The following is a 22,104-nucleotide window of genomic DNA, read 5'->3' on the forward strand; positions in this document are numbered from 1 at the left end:
TGTGATTGCGGAAGCATTAGTGGCTTATTTCACAGCGCGTAAATTTCTTATTTTTATTCTGGTATTTTAAGTTTTATGTATGTTTTTTTTATTTCGGTTCCTATGACTGATCATACGCTACATTCGCACCTCCAAGCAAAGACATCCCTCAGCGGGGCCAAACATGGGTACTCGCCTAATGCTAACTATGTAATTAGCACGCTAGTGGGATATTGGACCACGTGCCAGGCCGCACGCTCTGTGTTTTATCCAGGAGCCGTGCACGGGTTCTTGAACGTCGCTGAGCGCGCGAAGACTCGTTGCGCGTGCACGGATAAAGCTGTGACCACAAAGGTTGTTCTCGTATCTGAAAAAGACACCGCCTAAACGTCGCTCCATGAGCCCTTCATAAAGATGGCAAGACACAGCCTCTGACCAGGTGGCCATCCTTTGTGTGCCGCCGGCAATACCTTTTGTAACATGCGGGGGCGATATATTTGCCTTATAAATGAATAAATTTGTACCAACATATTGCTTTAATACTACTTACCAATAAATTATAAAAAACTCAGTGTGATTTCAGAACAAAATCAGAATCTTCTGCGCTCGTTCTTGGTCGCTACATATACAACATTCACATTCCACCTTCAGTGTGAACCAGCGATATTGCATTAAGACAACACCAAAAGAAAGGAAACGCAAAACAAGACAGATGTTCTTGTAGTGCAAAAGTACCAGTTAATATTGTTGGTGGACAGTCCGGCTCCTTTGGCCCAGAAGTTATGGCCAGGGGATGTTACAGAATTATGGCAGAAGGACGGCACAAAAAAATGGCCGCCTGATCAAAATGATAGGTGTTGATCCTAGAGCGGCGACGTTTTGATGACTGCTTTTCCCATCCAGACGCGCACATAACGGGCGGTCGCCCGTTCGTGCGTGAACAGGGTGTGTTTGTGTGCACTCGAGGGCAGGCTTGGCGGGCTCAACGGCAATCAAGTGCTTGCGCACAGCTGCTAGATGAAACGCACACGTGGAGAAGTCGTAGCAATTGCCCGCAATAGAATTACGCCAGGAGCAAACTATGTTCCGCCGTAACGCCAGCGTGGCGAATGCGTGTGTGTGCTGACTAACCGGGAAAAAAGAATATTACCCCAAATGCAAACGATGACGATCAACATTTTTCACGTGGACGCTTTTCAGTTGAACAGTCATGCTTCCACAATCACTGCATCCTGAAGAGTGCTTTCAATTTTATTTTATTCATCAAAATATCTAGTAAAATTTTAGGTTCACGGGTTTAGCCTGCAATATTGTGAGGAAGTATTTCACCGCATGGGAAATAAACAGAAATTGAACCATAGCGCCGAACCACTGCCATTTGTTATGCTTTAGTAGCCCCACGCCTGAAATGCAGACTCGTTATTGGGAGACCCCAGCGAAACCACAGAGACGTGTCAATGCTCCAGCCAGAACAGCGCACATGCTTGCACCCTCTCAATGCCATATTACGCATTCCCGCGAAGTTGGGCCATTACCGCGGCAAGTGTCCATGTCAACATTCGATACAGTTTGTTTATTTTTATTGTGAAGCCTACTATTACGTACCTCAGGTCGGATGAAGCGCAGTTTCAACGGGCGCAGTTGGCCTTATAAACCCCAGCCGCGTTAATGTTTCGGTTCGGCTTTCGTGTATTGTTTTCCGTTGATGTCATTGTTACATTTAGGTGGTCCTTTGGCTGTTGCACTGGGGTATTAGTTTTCAGATAGGCAGCTCTGCTATGTCGTGTTTGCGGAGGTCATTCATCCCATCACAATGACGTCGAGCCGCCAGAGCGCAAGTGCGGGAAGTGCGACGTCACGCTAAGTGATACGCTTCGGAGAGGCGTGGCCATTGCGCTCGCTCGGAGCATTGCCGCTGTAGCTTCACGTCACTAAGCTCCACCTGCGTTTGGTGGCTCAATCTGACCATAAAACTTCTTCCGGCCGCGACGTCTGTGCGGGCTTTGAGCTTTTTCTTGTGATAGCTACGCGCGCGGTTGTTACACCTGAGTCATTTTAACAACGGAGCTGTTTAGAGGACCCGAAATCTAACAATGATGCCCGTCACCGCAAACGAAGATACCCCAGTGGTTTGACACATGGCGCCGCCGCTTCTACGGCTGTCTAGGCGAAGGTTCCCCGCTGGGCTTAAAGATGGCGCCACCGCCTCCATGGCCGTTAAGTGCAACATTTAGGAAACCGGCGCACGTCCGTCACTCATTATTATGCACTTACCAACTAACAGACCTCTGTCGGTCAGCTTAGAGTACGTACATAGCGCGGCGACTGGTGTAGTGAGCAACCCCCACCTGTGCGGGAGGCGGCCGCCGGCAGGCTGAAGTCAGCTCCGATGTTCCAGTAGATTTCACAATTGTAATACTGGTGTTAGTTTTTTAGCAAACTTTAAGCTGTAGCGCCCAATTTTCGCTCCTTTCTCATAAAGAATATCCTAGTAAATGTCAAACTATCTATCCCGTTCTAGCCCATACAGCAAGTGTTAAGATATATCTACAAAGCGGTCTTGGCCGTCAAAACAATCTTTTCCTCTGTACCACTGTGGATAACGTTTCAGTTTTGCTCTAAAAGGCAGTACTAAACGTTTGGGAAGGGACGTTCTATCGAACGTCTCATGATAAAGGCGGGTTTTTTTAATGTTCACCTTTTTATTTCAATACAACGTGCTTGCCGCATGTTTTCTTCCCGATCCTTCGCTCCTCCGGGGAATGCTAACGGCGATTCGCCTTTGCGCAGCATGCATTATTGATTATCATAATAATTTTGAGCCATTGAAGATGCTAAATTTAAGTCAGCCGTAGGTTTCTTAAAATGATAGGGGACGAACTCCGTTCCTCTCTAGCTTTCCAAGCCTCCTTAAAGACTGAAGAGACAACCTCCATCATTACAGTTAAAAAAAAACAAGCATAAATTTAATCTTGGCTTTAGCTATTAGTACCGGTTACTTGAATATGTGTGGTAATTTGTTTAAGTTTTTACCGGAGGAACTAAAAACTAAAGAATGGAATAATGTTGCAACAGCCTTCTCTCTTCGCTCTCTTCTGTTCGCTCTGAGTCTCCTCGTTTATGAAAAAGATGACTAGAGCTTCTAATGAAATAATCAGTTACTGCGGTTGAACCTTGCCGCACTAGATGCTGCAGTGGAAGAATCTTAAGTTCCTCGAAGAATTTACGTTTTTGTTATGTTTCTGTTATGTTTTTGTTCCCTTTAGTGGAGTTGTTTTTGCATAGCATTTCTCGTCGGCGTCATTCTATGCCCAAATCATCCCTTGAAATTCTAGCTTCCATAAAAAGTATTGGTAGTCTTCTCAGAAAGACGGTAGCTTTTTAGCCTCGGCAATTTCAAATTTGTACTTACCCAAAGCACACAAGCTCAGATACAAAGTTGTGGTGGGTTATAAGACCTTGCTTCGGCAGCCCGGTGGAGCCGCTTGACTGGAAGATCGTGAGAAGATCGTCTGGGCTTGGATTAGGCGGTTTGACGAACATTTTTTGAGGTGTCTCCTTGAGCTCTTGAAAGTTCACCATGTCATCGCATTCCCCGATGACTACAAATTTCTGACCAGTGCGAAGGTGCGGTAAGATATTGGAAGGAAGAGCGGTGAGAAAATTACCGCATACTCTTATAATTTTTTTTTTGCATTCGCATATACACCAGTTTTTGTGCCAGTTTTATGTGTTTGTTGAAAATGAAGAGCTAAAATAGATTGTTTAGTGGCGCATACTTTTCTATTTTTAATAAACAAAGACACAAATTCACTCAAAAACAACAAACGCGCATAAACACACCAACATTGTATGCGCTTTGATGAGCGCATATCTTCCAAGCAATAATTATTTTGGTAATGAAATACATAAAACGATTATGCGATAATATTTTATTGGTTCCTGACCGTCTACGCACCTTTAACGCATTGCCTGACAAGGAAGCAGCTCATTAAAATTTATTCTAAAACTTTGCAGCTGGCGCCTCTCTAAACTACAATACCCCGGGTAAATAACTTTATAGAACCACAGGTATAAAATATATTCCGAATTCTTAGCACTCTTTTCAACCCCTCACACCTCTCAGGCACTTCCATTCCACGTTAGCAAGTCCCATAATAAATGCAGTGGATAATTTGCCCAATTCAACTATATTTTCCGGCATTCGAGTAGCTTACGCAATATCCTTTAGGGTGCTTAACGGAATGCTCCAGCAGGAGACCGTGCTATTCGTTATAAAACTAAAACATTTTTTTTTCGTGGCACGCCCTGAGAAATAACTTTTCACGTGTATGTAATCGTTTGAGTACCCTAACATCGAACGATTTCTTTACGGTTGGCAATCACAAAACGCGAACTCAGTCCGTTTTCTACAACCGCGCGTTTCCGGTATAAACCCTCGCATCGCCGCGAGTGGGAAATTTCTTCTCTTGCGCGACCCCATGAGGAAGAAACTAAGTGGAACTAGCCGATAACAAATGGTGTGTGTTATTGCGGAACCACCTACGCAATATATGTAATGCGTACCTACGTATTTACTCTTGCGTATTCGACCCACCCGGGCTACGACGGGTATTGCGGCGGGCTACTTTTATATTTTTAATTTTGTCAATGATGCATCTCTTATATACTTTACGTACATCCACCCAGCCTCATAGGACTCCCCTAGAAAAGATCGCACTTCAAATGCGCGGCTTCAGGTCGGTGGGACCAAGATGCACCAATTGTCATTCTGTTTTCGGCGCTTTGGGTGTAGAATTTGCCAACCGATATTACGTTGATGATCGTCATGATCATCATCATCATTATTACAAAAATCAACATAACAATAACATTCATTGATCATCATTAACTGTTTTCTGGTTAAGCAGTATCCTTGTCAGTGAGCTTTTAATTCGTTTTAATTTGTCGTTTGTGTTCACACGTCTTCAGTATCCCTCCACGAGCCTCGACAGAAGTTTTAACAATATATAAAGAGACATGCCAGCTGCGATTGCAGAGTTGTGACGGGCGCATAGCACTGTCACTGTATTTTACAATGCGGCCATTATACACCAACCTTAAGCGAGGGCACAGTTTTCCGAAGAGTTCGCGCCTTTTCTGTGCTGGCCTTGTCCAACACAATCAGCGTTGGCTTGGCCCCTTTAAGAACCCTTTCCATTTCCCCTAGAAAAAGAGAAAACAGAACAGGCAATTATTTGGCAACTTTGATGTAAAATCAACTACGTATGTGTGGAAATCGTTTCTGGTAGAACACGACCCCACGCCGCAATACACTGTATATATAATAGAGATTACACCATTAATAATAAAGGACGAAAATATATAGTAACACCAAAATAAAGGTTCGGGCTCGGGAATGAGGAGAATTGGTAAGGTGAAATCCGCCCCATCAGGCGAAATACCCGGCATTTCGAGGACCCGCTGGCCCCAAAATTATAGAGGATGATCACCACTCCTTAAAAATGGTGATTTCGAAAGCCTGTATCAGCGATCTGTGGATCTGCGGTTGAACTTTCTATTGAACGCTCATGTTTCAGTCGTCTGCCCACAGCCACAGCTTTATGCGTAGCTTCTTCCACTCAAAGTGCTTGTGACAAGAAGCAGTTTGTGCTTCACTAGCTTCTTCCTATTTTTTCGTCTTTCTGCAGCCTGTTGCGCTGAATTCTGTAGCGACGTAAAACGAACCCCTAAAGCAACGTGGCGGCCCAGAACGTACAACGGCTCATTGTGTTTTTTTTGCTGACGGCGCTGTTCTGGCCCTGCTGTTTCCCTTTCCGGGTACGCGTTCCTTGCCTCCCAGTATGATTTCCTTGTACCACCAATAATCTGTACACCATTGTGGCGTGAGCTCCTTGCCAGCCCTTCGCGGTCGCAGAAGCACGCACGACTTGTGACTCTATAGACCAGAGTTTTGCCGTGTCGGCCATTTTCCGGTGACCGGTACGCCACCTGGCGGGCATTTCTTAGGAAATACGGGGCGAGCAGACTACACGGCAGTCACACGCTGTTCTTCTGTGCCGTGCGGAGATATGAGACGACCCAGCTTAATATAAAATCGGTAAGTGTCCTTTATTCGGTTTGTCAGCAGCGCGAAGTTTAGCAGTGCTTTAAGAGGAACGTTCAAAGTGTCTGATAGCGGTCAAGTAGGCCCATTAATTCTATTCTCAACCCACTAATGTGCCGTGACACCCTATGCACGCTTTGTCGTGACGGGGCTTGCCTGTGAGGCTAAGTTTTGCCGTGCCAGCAGGACGCCCGACTTTGTATCACCAATTGGTATTTATTGTTAATTCTAGGCAGATTGCCGTCATTGCCTTTACTTGAAGATGTAAAGAATCTACTCGTTCGGGCGTCATTATGCCGTTGTGGGCTGCAACAAAAATCAGCGTAAGCGCAGAGTGCTCATAGAAGAAACGTGCGAAGAGCAGCACGACAACAGGAGTGTCTGCATGTGCGGATTCTATTCGCCGCACAAATTTCCACGTTGGCCTTTCCCAAGCAAAGGTGTCTTTTGATAATTAGCATTAGCGCTGCAGTTTTTTTACACGTGCGGTAGCGCTTGACGAGCACGTATCGCTCCGAAATGGCGAATGCTGCAGGTTTTTAGGGGCCGGGGGGCACACGTCGAACGCTGCGCTGGGGGCACACGTCGAACGCTGGAGTTTTTTTGCCAGTATTGGCCAATCTCCTTAAGCGGGTATGCTTAGCTTGACGAACGTGCGTTCGAGGCACGCGTGCACGATTACTCGGTATTTTCTTGGCATTGTTAACAGCGCACACCATGCTTAGTTCATCCCTACGTTTTATTTTAGAGTTGATAGCACCGCATATACCTTAGAAATTTTGAACGTACCGGAAGCACAAAGCTCTCACTCCAAACTAATGTTCCGCGGTTGCTGGACCGATTTTACGTACTTTTTATTAGTACTATGCAAATAAACCGACCTCCAGTCACTGTTGCCCTTTTGTCGCGTCAGCAGGTGTGTGCGCATCTCCGGATGTCCTTTGTAGTCTGCACTCTATGCAGTCTGAAAGTCCCAATTCTTCATCCGCTCCCTAAAATAAATTCCTCGGAGCTCCGGGAGGCAGCGCTGAGCTGCTCTGACCCGGATAGACAGAAGATCATCGTAGCCCGTGCTATGAAGGTCGCCGCACAGCTCCGGCTGCAGGCCACCTCTCTCGCTTAGAGGTCTTCTTTATTAAAGTGCTTCTCTATCTTTCTCTCTCTCTCTCTATCTCTCTCCCTCTCTCTCTCTCTCTCTGTCTCTCAAACCACATCACAGGACACGAGGAAAGTAGAGAGGCCAAGGTGACATTGTAGTTAAAAGTTAATTGCTTTTTCGCATGCGTCAGAGATGAGGACAAATGCGTGACAGGAGCATCCTGACAGCATCAGTTGCGACAGGACAGCCTTGGAATAGCAGTCCTACGAATCACACAACACGCTGTGCCGTCTGCAACTTCTGACTCTAATGATTCCTGCTCGCAATATTGCTGGTGGATTTTCCACCGGTGCTTGTTTAAAATATTATCATTCGTGGAATTAAAGCTGATTATTAAAAATTTCGTGAATACTGGCTTTAAAAGCGCTTAATTGATATTACAATCACGACACCTGTGCTACTCATTTTAACATTTTTGTATCGGCCATGAATTAAAAGGCACCCCGTTTGAGACGACTCGCCGAATATTCGTTTGAATGCGTCTATTAAGCTGCGATGTTGCCGTGACAATGATGCTGGACGCTGTTTTGAGAAATTAGACAAGTGTAGAGATATCATCCGGGGCCGACTTCGCTATTCACGGAATGCATGCTTGCAAGGAAATCTTTGTAGTTCGTACTTTTCTGTACAGTACAGCGCGTTCTCATACAGGCTCGACGGGATTCACGAGCGGTTAAGTGTACCGATAATCATTCCCGTACCGATTTAGATGCGAGGTGATTACCTGTAAGACTTGTTTCGGGCTGGCAAAACGCAATTACATTCTACTGGTCACATTGGTAGCCATTATTGCAGATTTTATCCTTTTTACTCACCTATACCATGGTATGTATCAAGAAATTAATAACTACAATAACTATCAGGGTGCGAAACCATATGTGCGGTCGACGCAAATTCTAGACCTGTTCGTATGGCAAGGTATGTGGGAGTAATGGGGTTCAAACAAGGCCCAGCGCATGAAGTAGGAGATTCAAAATAGTATTTATGTACAAAAAATGCTACCCAATGCTATTTGCGAATATATTAAGGAGTGGAATATATATAGGCACTTTACTTACCTACTGCAATGAACACAGACTTATTGTGTTCTCGCCCTAATTTACCCTGATTTAAACAATACAGAACTGATGCTCACGCTCATTGAAATTCGTCTTCACGCAGACAATCCGGGCACCAGCGAACGCGGTCGCCACGAACGCCATCACGGTGTCGACGCTGTTGGCAGATAGAAACGCCACCATGTCTCCCGGTTGAAGCCCCAGACTTTGAAAACCCGCTGCGATGCGCTCGCTCATTTCTTCTAGGTCCGCATATGTGTAGGACGTTCCTGTGGCCGCATCTGTCTGTAATCAACAAGGCGTGCCGAGAAGCATTGTTAACCTACTCTGACTATTTCACGGATGTTCATAAAAAGTTGTGCTGCTGCGTCGACCTGTCGTTGTACCGTGCCTGATTAGTATACAAAACCTAATAGCAGCAACCAAATCGTCAATAAAATGAAGTCAGTTGGTTCAAATGGGGCGTGTTCTTCATAGTTACTGCCTTTTTGCACCACGCACTGAGGGGGGCTACTTTCCACGTTTTGTTGAATACCTCGATGCATGTAACGCCAGCGGTTATTTGTAATCGTAACAAGGAGGTTAGGTTATTACAGCAACAGTTTCACTGAACAATAAAAATAACTAGCTTTTGCCGATTCACGTACACTGTTTTGTCTTGCAAAATAAGAGAAGCTATTATACGAATGCTTTGGAGAAGTCGCTAAAGGCCACAGCTGATCCGAGAAAATCGCAATGTCAAAATCAGCCTTTAAGCGCAAGAAATGCATCGGGATTTACAATAAATTTTTTGTAATAAAAGCGACATTCCGTTTCTAGGAATGTAAAAGCTGAGCACTTCTACGCACCCAGCGTTAACTTGTAGTTCTTTGAAACATTTTTTCCGTTCTTTTAAGCAATGGCCACAAAATCCAGGCTGTTTAACCTCACTAGCGTGCGGGTAGTACTGTGAGTTTTAGAATAAAAGGTCGGTGTTCAAGCCGTACCACAGCAAATTTATTGCAAACACGTGTGGTGTTTTGCTGTAAACGGCTCTCCTATCGTAATTCCGAACGTTCTCTTCGTAAATAAGGGAGTTTTAAGGTCTTTAAGGTAGATTTAGGGGAGGGGCGCGGCACATCAACATGGTGAATTCACGTTTTGCATCCGACCAGAAGTAACGGGCTTGTGGCCATCTCGAACAGGATTTCTCCTAATGAAAATGTCATTACTCATGCTTAGGTCATGCCCACGTTTTCAGAATATTACATGGTATTGTTTGATATACATAGAAACAACCTAGTAAGTGCTGAGAGCTGCAGTATCCTGCATGGTATGCCATAGACACAACTTTATTCTTCTGTTCTCATTATACTACGATATTACCAGTAGGTAATTACTAATGCCAAAAGGGTGCTTGTATCCTCAAGTAGTTGCCTACACCTAACGTTTTATCAACACTGCAAAAACAAAAGTATACGTAGTGTCAGCCTGTGTTTTTTATACGTTGTTGGATTATTCGCAATTATGTTTGACGTCTGGCCGTCCATCTTCCCACTGACTACACGTACAGTTCCACTGGTTGAAGTTACTGCTCCCCAAATTGGCCAATTCGTTTGTGTCTGTGTTGCTACTCCATTCAGGTTTAGTGCACATCTCCAGCAAGTAGTAGTCACGAACTAGCTGAAGCTATACTACTGTTGAAATATTCATAAATATTTCATACCTGCGGCAGCAATACAAACATCCCAATTTTTAATTCTTTACAGATGATTACATAATTACATAATGAAGCTTTTGCAGTGAACCTATTTGTTAAGTTAATTTCCTATCAACAGGGGAGGTGGATGCAAAGATAACTACCTTTACTTGCTACAAAGTGATAATGAGCGCTTGGCGGAAGGAGATCATAGAAGTTAACAAAAATGTAAAGTATCTCTTTTTGATCCTTATTTTAAAGGACGGTTATACACAATGCCCTGCAGAATTCTTCGGCACGAATTTCGTGTAGTAGAGACGCTGCGTGAGTAAAACTTGCGTAAATTTCTGTGTGCTTTCCATTGCTAATAAAATGTCTAAAGCCTGGTTTCTCACCGCATTGGCAGCATCACAGTCGCTTACACAAAGGTCCCTTAACGTTATACATTTTCAATAGGTATTTTACCCTCAGCACACAAACCAGGGTAGCGTTCGTGGGTGGAGAAAAAAGGCAAGAAGGCTACAAACAAAAATGTGAGCATAGGTTCTCGTGTAATAAACTGGCTAGCCTTCAAGAAGTATTGTGAAAGTTATTGTTTTCCTGCAGCAATATTTAACCCTGCTTTGCAATTTTTGTTGCCCAATACGCGATTTTTGTCAACCAGGGTACGTGCTTTCGTTATCCCACTCGACCCAGCAGGGCTTCCAGCGCGCAGGCAAGATAAGGGGGCCTGCTTTGGTGACAGGTGTAGGTTAGTCTCTGTGACATGCAATGAAGGTATCTCGACCCAAATTCCTAGAGGGGCTCATGTCCATCGTTAAAAGGGCGGCGGTGTCACCCAGCTTTGATGCACACGTGTTTCATTATCTTCAGGTCAACCTGTCAAGTGAAAAATGTACATTTGCCTTGTGATTTATTTCGTATATTTTAGTCATGATTGCATTAGTACTTTCCAAACAGCCGTTACCTATTAGTGCGGGAATATCGCTAATTTGGCCGCCATTAATTAGAAAATTCGGATAATTGGGGCTTCGCTCTCCCTCCCATACGAGATGGGAAGTCGTATTAGGAGTATGGCATCTCGTATGGGCATGCGCCGACTACACAAACCCTTTCCCTTCCCCCACCTTATAGCAGTGGGAGTTAGGGCTGACCCGCTCTCAGCACGAGACTCAGGAACACCTGATCTTCTGGGCTAGAGCAGCAGCGGTTGTTCGCGTTTTTCTGAACTGAGAAGAGGCGACTAACTTTGTTCTCTTTACTTTTGCCGGCTCCAATTAAATTGTTTTTACACCGCCACCACCCACTCCCTCCCTTCGAAATTGTACACTGCTCTATAGCCGGGGACCTTCGTTATTTCATCGCAAATGTACGGGTGCTCCGTTTTATTCGTACAAACATATTCTCGGAAGCTGAGCCACAACGCACCGTTGTTTGCTCACTAGCTTTAGAACCTTCTGAGTGGGGGAAATGCGAGCGTACACCACGGCCAGCAAACGGCCAGTAAAATGATATCACTTTTCTGAAAGAATTTTCGTATGATGACCCGTACAGTAGAGCACGGCACGGGCCTAATTTGTATTCCCGGGCTTGACACGAGGGCGCTTTATAAAGCACGAGCCCTATACGGGCCCGTAACACCTAACCGGAGGCCGACCCAATCCAGGGCGTCTATTAGTAAGCCTAGCCCGTGCGTGGCAGGGCCCACCCGGTCATTCATTTTTAAGCTTAAGGAGGGCTCGCGTGTGTGTGATCAAGCCCGGGCTTATACGCGGACAGAAAGTTGTTTATTATATTTTGTTGAGTGTCTTCATAGCGGGAACTCAGACGTAGCATCTAGTCTGTACAGCACGTTATGGATTGAAATGCAGAAGTTAACACTTAAGTAGTGTATTAACTTTAGCTTCCAGTGCCTTAGGTTTACGTCACATCGGCGTAATAAGAGCTCGTACCCTTACATCAGAGACACCCTCACATTTCCTGACCAGAGTCTTGGCAACTTTACGTGAATGGCTCAGCCACAAGTTGGTACGCTGAAATGTTTGGTGTCACGTTTCAATTCAGAAACATGTACACAATAAATGTTTTCAATGCAGTAGTTGTTCAGCGATGCTGCTTCTCTAGAACGCGAGTACGATTCCCGGCCACGACAGCCGCATTTCAATGGGTGCGACATGTAAAACAAACGTGTAGCTAGACATAGGTGCAGAGCTCCAAGGTGTCTTCATTAATGGCTTCCCCACTACGCCATTTTTTTCATCGTTCTTGTAATTGTATTAGTGTATGCTATAAACTAATATATAACGTTTTGATGTAGTACACAGAATGCTATTTAGAGTGGTTAAAATGAGTAGTAGGTGCGGAGTCTTCCATTAAACAGAAGGTCAAGCCACGCTACCACCTTCAAAATCATAAACGTGAATGCACCTAAATTTCTGACTATGCGGCCTTAGCACAAAGTACGGACGAACGTAACACGACAGGGGTGTGTAAGAGACGCAGGCCGGATTACAAGCCGCCTCGTATGACGGGATAGAAACCTCCAGCTTGGTCATTCAGCGTATATACTGTGTCCTAAAAAGGAAAGTAGACCGAAGGTCGCCAATGTTGTATGCTTACACCGAGAGAGAGAGATAGAGAAGAGAGAGAGAGAGAGAGAGAGAGAGAGAGAGAGAGAGAGAGAGAGAGAGAGAGAGAGAGAGAGAGAGAGAGAGAGAGAGAGAGAGAGAGAGAGAGAGAGAGAGAGAGAGAGAGAGAGAGAGAGAGAGAGAGAGAGAGAGAGAGGGGAAATAAACTTTAATTAATCCGGAAAATGCTTGAGAGAGGCGTCCTCATTCCAGGATGCCTTGAGCTCGGGCCGCGTCGACAGCCCTTTCGATCAGGCGGAGCTGATCTTTGAGGCCGGAGCTGGCCAAGGCTCTTTCCCCAAGCTCTATGGAAAGGTGGATGTTAGGGGTTCTAGGGTGGACTTGTCGCAGCCGCCCTCTATGTGTCTGAGAGTCCCACAGAAGCGGCAAAGGGGAGAACCGTGTGTCCGGTCAAAGTGGTGTAGTCTGGTGGGATGCGGGAAGGTGTTGACCTGCAGGGCACGCAATAATCTTTCCTTATCTCTCGCTAGAAATTTGTGTGGCGAAGAGTAGGTTTTACGGGACAGCCTATAGTGTTGCGTGATTTTTTGGTAGGTGACAAGAGGTTGCATGCGCTCGGGCTCGGGTCGGATTCACCAGCGCTGGCTCCGCTGGTCAAATCTCGAGCCACGAGGTCGGCGATCTCGTTGCCGGGGATTCCGCTATGAGCTGGTGCCCATACAATCCTAGCAACAGGGATGAGAGCACGTTACACCGACAAGGTAAAAGAGAGGACAGTTTTGTGTTAGTGCCCTTATTAGATAAGGTGTCTATGTTGCGAGACTCGCACAAGGGAGACATGGAGGACGCGTTTCATGAGACCGCAACCTCGTCGACAGACTGTTGCCAAAAGCGATTATGATGAAGGCGTGAGACTGGGTTGTGAAGAAAGTGGTAGTGCGTGCATGCGACACAATGGTTAAGAGCGCCAGCAGTACGTAGGAAGGAACGACGATTCCGCTCTCTACATGTTAAATAATACCTAGCTGATACGCAGACAAGCTAATTACGAAAAAAACGATTGCGTGATTGAGAAATATAGGCCCGTTAAATCTAAGTTCACAACCTTGTGGCGCTCCTTCGCTGCAGATTTTTCCGCGCTCATTAGACATTCATTCTTAATTAGTTAGAAGATATTTTTACGATACACCCCTACAAGAAGTGCACCAGAGGACCATTGCTTGCTTTGAAAAAGTGCATCTTTTATAAAGACGCCCGCCGTTGCCCAGCCTCCTTTTGAAAAGAAAAGCCTGTTATTAACAAGTATATCCAGTCCAATAGTAACACACGCATAACGAGTGGGAGGGGCGCAACCAGAAATATTTTTCTGCGGGTGTTATACTGGTAAAAAAATACGAATCCTACGCTTCGACAAAATTGTGCCATATCTCATATTTATACACCAAACTCCTCCTAAGTTTTGTTTTTACTTCATAAATATTGATGCGGTGTACAGAAAGCACAGGCGAAACAAAGGCGAAAGGAAGAGCGCGAGAGAGATGCGGCGCTCAGACAATTTTGGGGTGTGTTCTGACACCGAAACACGTTTTACCACCCCCCTTCCCCTCGCCCCTGGATACGTCCAAGACGAGTGTATTTTGTTTAGGATTACTTTTCGTGTCCTGTGTCCTCGAGTTAACATGCTACTATACACTATAAAAAAAAGGTGCCACTCAAGTGCAGTACGCCTTGACGGTCGCCATACGTACGATTATAAGTAGGCTTGTTTTGCAACAGGAGTTTATTTTGTTCGTGCTGCAAACCGAGCATCCACAAGAACTTTTTATTGTGTGCATTTTGCACAAAACTGTTTCCAATTCCTAACAAAAAATGGTCTAGGAGAGCGCTTTTCGATTGACAAACTAAAATGAAGCAACTGTAAAAGGGTTGAAAGTTGGGCGAGTTGGTAATGATGCATCTCAAAAAACAAACTGCGCGCAAATAACAAGAACAGGAACATATGAAGACAGCGCAAGAGCAGATTCGCAACTGGATTATTATTACACACATCAAAACCTTATATTGCCAAGCGCCCAATCGACAAGCCCTACATTCGTCACGGTTCTCGGCGCACTCAACGGCACATACACAAAACCATAATAACAAAAACTACGAAACAAACTTTTAGGCATCACACAACCGCATCGCACATGAATTTGTTTGTTTTGGGTTTTTTTTGTTACTGTTTTCTGTACGTGCTGCCGAGGGCACCGAGAACTGTGACGCATGTAGGGCGTGTCGAGTGGGCGCTTGAGCATTTAAGGGTTGGATGTGTGTAGTAATAAACCAGTTGCGAGTCTGCGCGTGTGCTTTTTTCATGTTTTCCTGTCCCCGTTAATTTGTGCGCAGTTTGATTTTTGGCATGCGAAATGAAGCGTGTTTTTTTAACCCCAATGTTGTGTTTTTTGCAGCCACAGGCGATATCCTAGCTGGCTCACAAACCATGTCAAGGAAAAAGTGAGCGCGTCGCCGCAGCACGTGATGGCATGGCCTTTATAGCGTGGCTTGCGGAATTCTTGCTTGCGCGAAATTTCCTTCTATTGTATACAGATACGAAACCCGAAAGTGTGTCCTGATTACAGCTGTGATATTTCCGCTACTGTGAAACGCCTTCAGTGCGCCCTAATGAGGGTTTCGAGTGCATATCTCTCATACATTTTTTTGTTGGCTGAATGCAACCAGTATTCTAGCTTGAAAAAGGAGTATTGACGCTCTCCCAGTCACAATGGGGCAGATTCTGTCTCAGAGTACCATGTAGGCATCCCTAATATACCTTTGTTTCTGGCTCACCAACATTTATGCTAACAGAGCGGTCGTAATGAAGACTATTCGTGTAACCGTACTATAATTATAGAACTTAAATGCCTAATTATTGCTACTGAAGAAGTAATCTTATAAAAAAATAAAACGTTTCTATCATGATCTGAAATCATTCAGTCACGCATTTACAAAAACGAAAACACCCGTTCTACGCACCTTGAAGCATGTTTCAACCTGCAAAGCTTACTATAAACGTTTCCTCCTTAATGGAAAGTCAACTGTAGCACATGGAACAAAAAATTAGAGCGAGCTGTGGATAGAAGGATTCGAGTGTTGTAAGGAACATATTAATTTAGGCGCCCCAACTTTAGAAAAGCGATGGTCTCCTGTGTCTCTCCTGAAAGCACCACCGCAATTTACTAGCGTGTAGAGGCGATAGAAATATGATACATTGTGTGTTTTGGCATTGGGACTAGATTGAAGTGTTAATGCCTAATTACGTTCGGCAAGTGACGGTAACAGAGATTGCAGAACATAGCGTGCGCCAAGGATGTAGTTGGCGATGCCATTATTAGAAAAATGAAACGGAAATCTTGCACAAAACCTTAACGCTCAAGAAATCTAACGTTGTCATATCTGGAGTTTCATACCTGTCCAAATAACATAACATGAACCCGGGCGGGAGTACTAATCCGAAACGAAAAATTAGTCACTGTTATACATAATGGCTCCTCGATGTGTTATAGTCGCCGACACAAGCCTTCTATATGAGACAGCACACCGGTTTGTGGATACTTCGAATAGTTAAAAAATGCGTTGCAGAATAAGACATTTGAAATTTTTGTTTTATTTAAAGGTTATCATATAAATTTTTTATTCGGTATTTTGCGTATTGCAGTGTAAGAACATTTTTTTTCTACATATATACACAAAGTAGGCTGCTTTTGCTTTTAGAAAGGGGTTTTGTTTTCAGTGAAACACTGGTCAGCGTGTGTAATTTTTCACTTCCAAAACTGAATTCTCAGTCGAGAAGCAATCCCTGCTAAGAGCGAAAGGTGCAAATAGGGTCATGCTCCATGGTTCACGAACTCCAAACGAAGGGGTATTCTGTAGAGCTACTGCTCCGAGGTAGCCTGATTCAGTGCTTCTTCTAGTGAGGGGGTTCTGGCCATGTTGTTGAAGCTAGATAATAAGAAGTCCACAGGCCCTGACGGACTGTAAAATTCCTTTTTAAGACGTTACGCACAACAAATCTCAAATTTTTTGACCACATTGTTTAACTTCTCAATAACTTCTGGTGACGTTCCAGCTGACTGACGAATAGCCCGCGTGGCGCCCGTCTATAAATTTGGTGACCGGCTATTTCCTAAAAATTACCGTCCTGTCTCTGTAACTAGTTCCTGTTGCAGGCTTTTGGAACACGGAGTCGTGTATTTTATTCAGGATTTCGTTACTAAAAACAATATTTTGTCCCCCCATCAGCACGGCTTTCGAAGGGGCCTATCTAGAACCACGCAGCTTATTTCGACGGTACACGAGATATCGAGTGTACTTGATTAGTCCGGTCAAATTGACGCTCTGTTTTTAGACTTATCGAAAGCCTTCGATAGAGTGGCTCATGAAAAACCATTGTCAAACATTGAGTGTATAGGGTTAGCTTTGTACATAATTCGGTGGATTGCCTCGTATTTAGCCGATGGAAAACAGTTTGTAGAAATTGATCATTGTTCCTCTAGTGCACTTTCTGTTACGTCGGGCGTTGCACAGGGGAGTGTTTTAGGTCCGCTGCTGTTTCTGCTTTATGTAAATTATTTTGTGGATGTAGTGCCTCATGATGTATCCATAAGTATGTTTGCGGATGATTGTTCTGTTTTTAAAGAAATATCATAAACAAATGATCATTTCTTGTTGCAAAAAACTCTCTTGGCAATTGATGATTGGTGTTTGCGTCGGGGTATGGCGCTGAATTCAGAGAAAACTTTACTTTTACGTGTCACAAGGAACAAATGTCCTAGTTCTTTTTGTTATATGCTACATCAAAAGCCTCTATTAGAAGTTTCCCAATATAAGTACCTAGGTGTTACTCCTACGAGGAAGCTTACTTGGTCAGAGCATATATTGGATATTTCTTCATCAGCCCTGCGCAAGCTATGGTTCCTTAAAAGAAAACTTAAAAATGCTCCAGTTAGTATTAAGATGTTTGCCTACAATACATGCCTTCGGTCAAAACTGGATTAAGCTGCTGACGTTTGGGACCCCCATTTTAAGAAGGATGTTATGCAGCTTGAAAGAGTTCAACGAAAAGCAATGGCATTTATTTTTAGTAAATATACAAGGCATGATTCGCCATTCTTATTTATGCAGAAGTACAATATACTGACTCTCAAGGCTCGCCGGAAAGTTAGTCGCCTTGGGTTTCTTCACAACTGTCTTGTAGGGAAAACTAAATTATTACTTCCTAATTGTATAAAACCTTTAACTTTACGGACAACTAGACATAGCCATGAATACTCATTATCGCCAATTTTCGCCAGAACTGACGCTCACAAGTACACATTTTCCCCCGAACTGTGTCTGAAGGGAATTCTTTGCCACAAGAGGTTTTTGAATCTGCTGATTTTATGAAAGAGCTTGAGTCCAACATTGTAAATTTTGATGGTTGAACGTTGCTATGGTCTTCGTGTTGTCTTGATTGTAGCTACTAATCTTCATTATATTTTATGTATACTGTGTAGCCTCGCCTGCCAGGGCCAAAATACTCGCCTGCAGTATCATTAAATACATAAATAAAATGAATAAATTCCGTTATTCTTCAAAATGGTTTTAGAATAATGACCTACTATTAGTAGCAGGGCCCTAAGGTCCTGAAGAAAAGCGTCACGGAGGGAAGTGTACTGGACTTACCAGAGCGGTATCCTCAGGGGCTTCTCTGCACACCTTCCTGATGAAAGTACCGAAGTCGATATCAGGAAGCACTAGCTCTTGTTCCGTAGACTGGACTACTCGATCTTCAATAGTAACACCCTCCGGACGGCCAGCAACGACTGTGTCTTTACCCTACATATTTTCCGGGAAAGCATCAGATAAACCGGTTGTTAACAATTTCCCGTCGTCGTGGCTAAGAGGTAGCCCAAAGAAGGCGCGATGATGACGCACAAAATGGCCAATGCGTGGAACACAAAATGAGAGTTGGCTGATAAATAAAGAAAAATGTTACAAATTTTGCAAAATAGCCCCCAATTTGTGAGGCAGTTCTTGTAAACAAACAAAAGTAATTTATTTTGATAGAATAATTGGGTAAAAATAGTTTGGGCGGTAATTTATTCTGCAACTTCAGGAATGCCAGGCGAACAGATATCCGATAACCAGAGTTGATGCATGGCGTTTTATGAAATGAACACCAAATGCAAGTTTTGTTCCTTCGAATTATTACGTCGTTAAAATACCGGTGCCACCAATATAAGCGCAACATTTACTGAAATAGACTGTATAATAGGAAAGAAAGGAATGGCCATGCGACGCACTAGGTCATTTGCCACAGTAGAACCTGTGAGGTATTATGGGCAGTACAGCGATTGTCTGTGTCCGGCGAAAGCAAGTGCTATTTAGGCAGGGCTGATAGGCTTTCCCAACGAGCTATATGCGCTTACATTGAATGCGTAATCTCTTTTTATCAGTAAGAACGGTCCGCTAAAAACAACGAAAGTTACAAATGAACACGGCAATATAGGGCCATAATTGTGTACTGCGCGCAGTATGCTGTTCCTAGCTGCGAAACAGTCTGGCGCGTTAGGGGTTTTCTCACAAGGCACTGACCAATTGAGATGTGGGCCATTGCATTACGTGACCATGTTTTTAGAGGAAGCCCAATGTTTCTCAACATGATTGGACAAACCGTTAAAAAATTAGTAGCGTACAAATTCCAGTTAAAAACAAAGCGAGTGCGGATAGCGGTGATGGACGGTATCGTGGCGCCATCCAGCCATCATGGACAGTAAACAAAGCAAGCACAAGATGTTTCACCGTTCTCAGTCACCATAATAAAATTGGTTTGAAATACCTGCCCTAAATACGTCATCGTAGATGTCAAGAAACACACGAATTATCGAGAAAATTGAAATTTTGGCTTAAGTTGTTTAAGATGTCACTGAAAATTGCATCGCTTGCTGCCAAAAGCACTGTGCGTAAAATAGCTTACCTAATTTTTGGAATGAAACAAACTTCTATTTTGTCTGCATGGCCCCTAAGGTGGCCCTAATTGAGGCGTTGGTGCTTTAGACTTCAAACGCGTCTTCGGCACACATACTCAACACTACTGGCGTATTTTGAGCTTGGTGGTGCTAATAGCGGCAATTAGGCGAGTAATCAGGTGCGTTTGCGTTAATAGCGTTTATACAGTACCACAAACCTGTGACCAAGGCTTTGCAGTCATTCTAACAGACTGTATAATCACGAAGTAAGAGCGAAAACACTGAGGATAATAGGGTCAAGGAACAATCTCGCCACTAGATACGTGACGGCACAGCCGATGTGAGCATACACAAGCTGAATATGCGATGTTTATACTCAGATGTCATGTTCTACAAGTAAACAGTAATGCGTTCGCATTCACTCTATCACAATCAAAGCTTAGTTGTACGCGTTTTTTTTCTTTCCCTTGTGCGAAGCCTTTGCTTCGCCAATCATGAAATGAGAATTGCAGATTATTCAGCTGGACGCATCAATACTGAATCCAAGCTGGGACCCCTTAGAGGAGGTTTAGTGTTGTAGTAGGGTCGTCGTTGACTGTAGAGCGAACGAGCTGTCCGCCGGGCGGACTTAAAAGAGTAATTCCTCTAATGGCGTTAAAACTTCTTGTTATTTCGCAAATCATCCTGTTCATTCAAGAGCGTTCCTAACGACCATCCCATTACACGTTTTTCAGATGCTGCGTAGAGCGCCGTCCCTGCACTACACCATGAAATTAAAAATTCAATACTCAACAGTAACATTTTCGCAAGTATGAGGCTGTTCGTTGGGCGGTAGCCCTATAATGGTCTGGCGCTTTATGTGGCCGGCACAATACAGCTTTCAACACGAGATTTCAAATTCCGCATGCCAAGAAGATTCTTGCTGTTGCATTGCGTGGTCAAAACTTCACACTCGCCACAATTCGTTTCGTTTGTGAGTTCTAGGGTATTTCTTACTTCTGTAAGTTACGTTTGCCGTCGGCTGAATTTCTCAAAGAACAGCAGCAATGCCGCTACAGCAACCCAGCGTATGCTGTCCTCGATTTATGGTAGAGTCTTTCCCAGGCACAAGGCCCTTCGCTTCCTTACAAGGGTTCTGCCTTTGCATGTGCACCACCTAATATTCGCTCAAATCTTGAATTACACATTCGTCGGTGGTACATGACCAGATATTATTCATGTTCCGGGCTCTAGAAAGGGGTCGTGGCAAGTGACACAGGAATTAGTTCCTTAGGAATCACTAGGATGCGTCGAATACAAAGAATTGGCCATTCTGAATGGCAGGATGCACGAAATGGGCCGTAATATTTTTTGTTTCTTATTTTATTATCTGGCGGAATGTTTTCCCGAGGGGATTAAATCTACCACTGCTATAAATGTTATTGCTGGGAGGGAAACTCTCAGAAACATGCACACAAATGTTCGCACACAAGAAAGAGAAAAAAACCTGCACTTTACCTGCACCATTGTGCGTGACGATCTCACTCTCTGTAAACCGAAATGCACCTCAAAAAGCTTAGGTTCACCGAAGTTACTGTTTCAAAAGCTAATCAAGGCTCACAAGAGGATCACGGGCAAGTGCCTCGCTTATCTGGATTTTTGTAATGCTGAAGCTGGCTTTTTGTCCGCTTTCATTACGCCTAACGTAAGAGCCATGACCCGTGACAGCTGGCATTTCATATTTACCCGTACCCTGGCGAGATTTACGAGCCGGGAACCTCCCCCTCTCGCTCGGTTCTCATGTGCTCGCTTCCACAAATTGGCTGTAAAGGATGATATTGCGTTCTAGGTTCACTGTTCGCGGAGTCCCTGAAACTTAGATATACTGTTTGGTACGCTATGTCAGTAGATACTAATTTGCTATATGAAGGGGTATCTTCAATATACTTATACAACAGAAATATTCTCTCAAATATATATGTATATATATATATATATATATATATATATATATATATATATATATATATATATATATATATTATTTTCAACGAGCCCCTCATTTCCCGTCATTTCCTATTCCGGTATTCTGGAGGTCGTGGGTTCGGATCCCACCTGGTGGGCATTTTTTCTCCGCTTTCTTTCTTTCTTCGCAAATTCTTTATCTGTTTCAATGACCTACCACAACCTCCCCTTTGCTTTCCGAGGTTTTCTTGACTGCCAACCATTATTTCTGCGTTATTTTCTACGAGCCCCTCATTTCCTATTCTGATTCGCTACATGCATAGCGAGGGCGTCTGTTCTGGCAGTCTTGGTGCCATAGGGAGCTTAAGAGGGTTCAACGCTGGTTGACCACTCTCGCCATGTCGTAGACACTCGAGTCACGGCGCGGGGAATAAAAAGCAGATCCCCTTCACTCCGAGAAGTCAGAGTGGCGCTGGCTACCACCCCCAAGCACAGGAAAAAATTACATTGACATAAACACACCATAAAGCGGGGGGGGGGGGGAATCGCCCCACCGGTAGCGTAGTGGTTATCGCACCAGACCGGTATTCTGGAGGTCGTGGG

At 44.2% G+C, this 22,104-nt stretch overlaps 1 protein-coding gene across 1 annotated transcript in view; it reads right to left on the reverse strand.

Annotated features, from left to right (window-relative positions):
- Positions 1 to 21,209, reverse strand: part of LOC144179355 (luciferin 4-monooxygenase-like) — a 43,825-nt gene extending 22,616 nt beyond the window's left edge. The window contains exons 1-5 of the mRNA XM_077707676.1: positions 21,055 to 21,209; positions 18,272 to 18,424; positions 8,380 to 8,587; positions 5,078 to 5,184; positions 3,392 to 3,591 (exon numbers count right to left, since the gene is read on the reverse strand). Of these exons, the coding sequence (XP_077563802.1) occupies positions 3,392 to 3,591; positions 5,078 to 5,184; positions 8,380 to 8,587; positions 18,272 to 18,424; positions 21,055 to 21,063 (677 nt within the window). The 5' untranslated portion in view covers positions 21,064 to 21,209. The remainder of the gene's footprint in view (positions 1 to 3,391; positions 3,592 to 5,077; positions 5,185 to 8,379; positions 8,588 to 18,271; positions 18,425 to 21,054) is intronic.
- Positions 21,210 to 22,104: the final 895 nt, after the last annotated feature.

The sequence above is a fragment of the Haemaphysalis longicornis genome, unplaced genomic scaffold (assembly GCF_048455015.1).
Source record: "Haemaphysalis longicornis isolate Haplotype H1 unplaced genomic scaffold, Haemaphysalis longicornis Haplotype H1 scaffold_4, whole genome shotgun sequence".
Classification (NCBI taxonomy): domain Eukaryota; kingdom Metazoa; phylum Arthropoda; class Arachnida; order Ixodida; family Ixodidae; genus Haemaphysalis; species Haemaphysalis longicornis.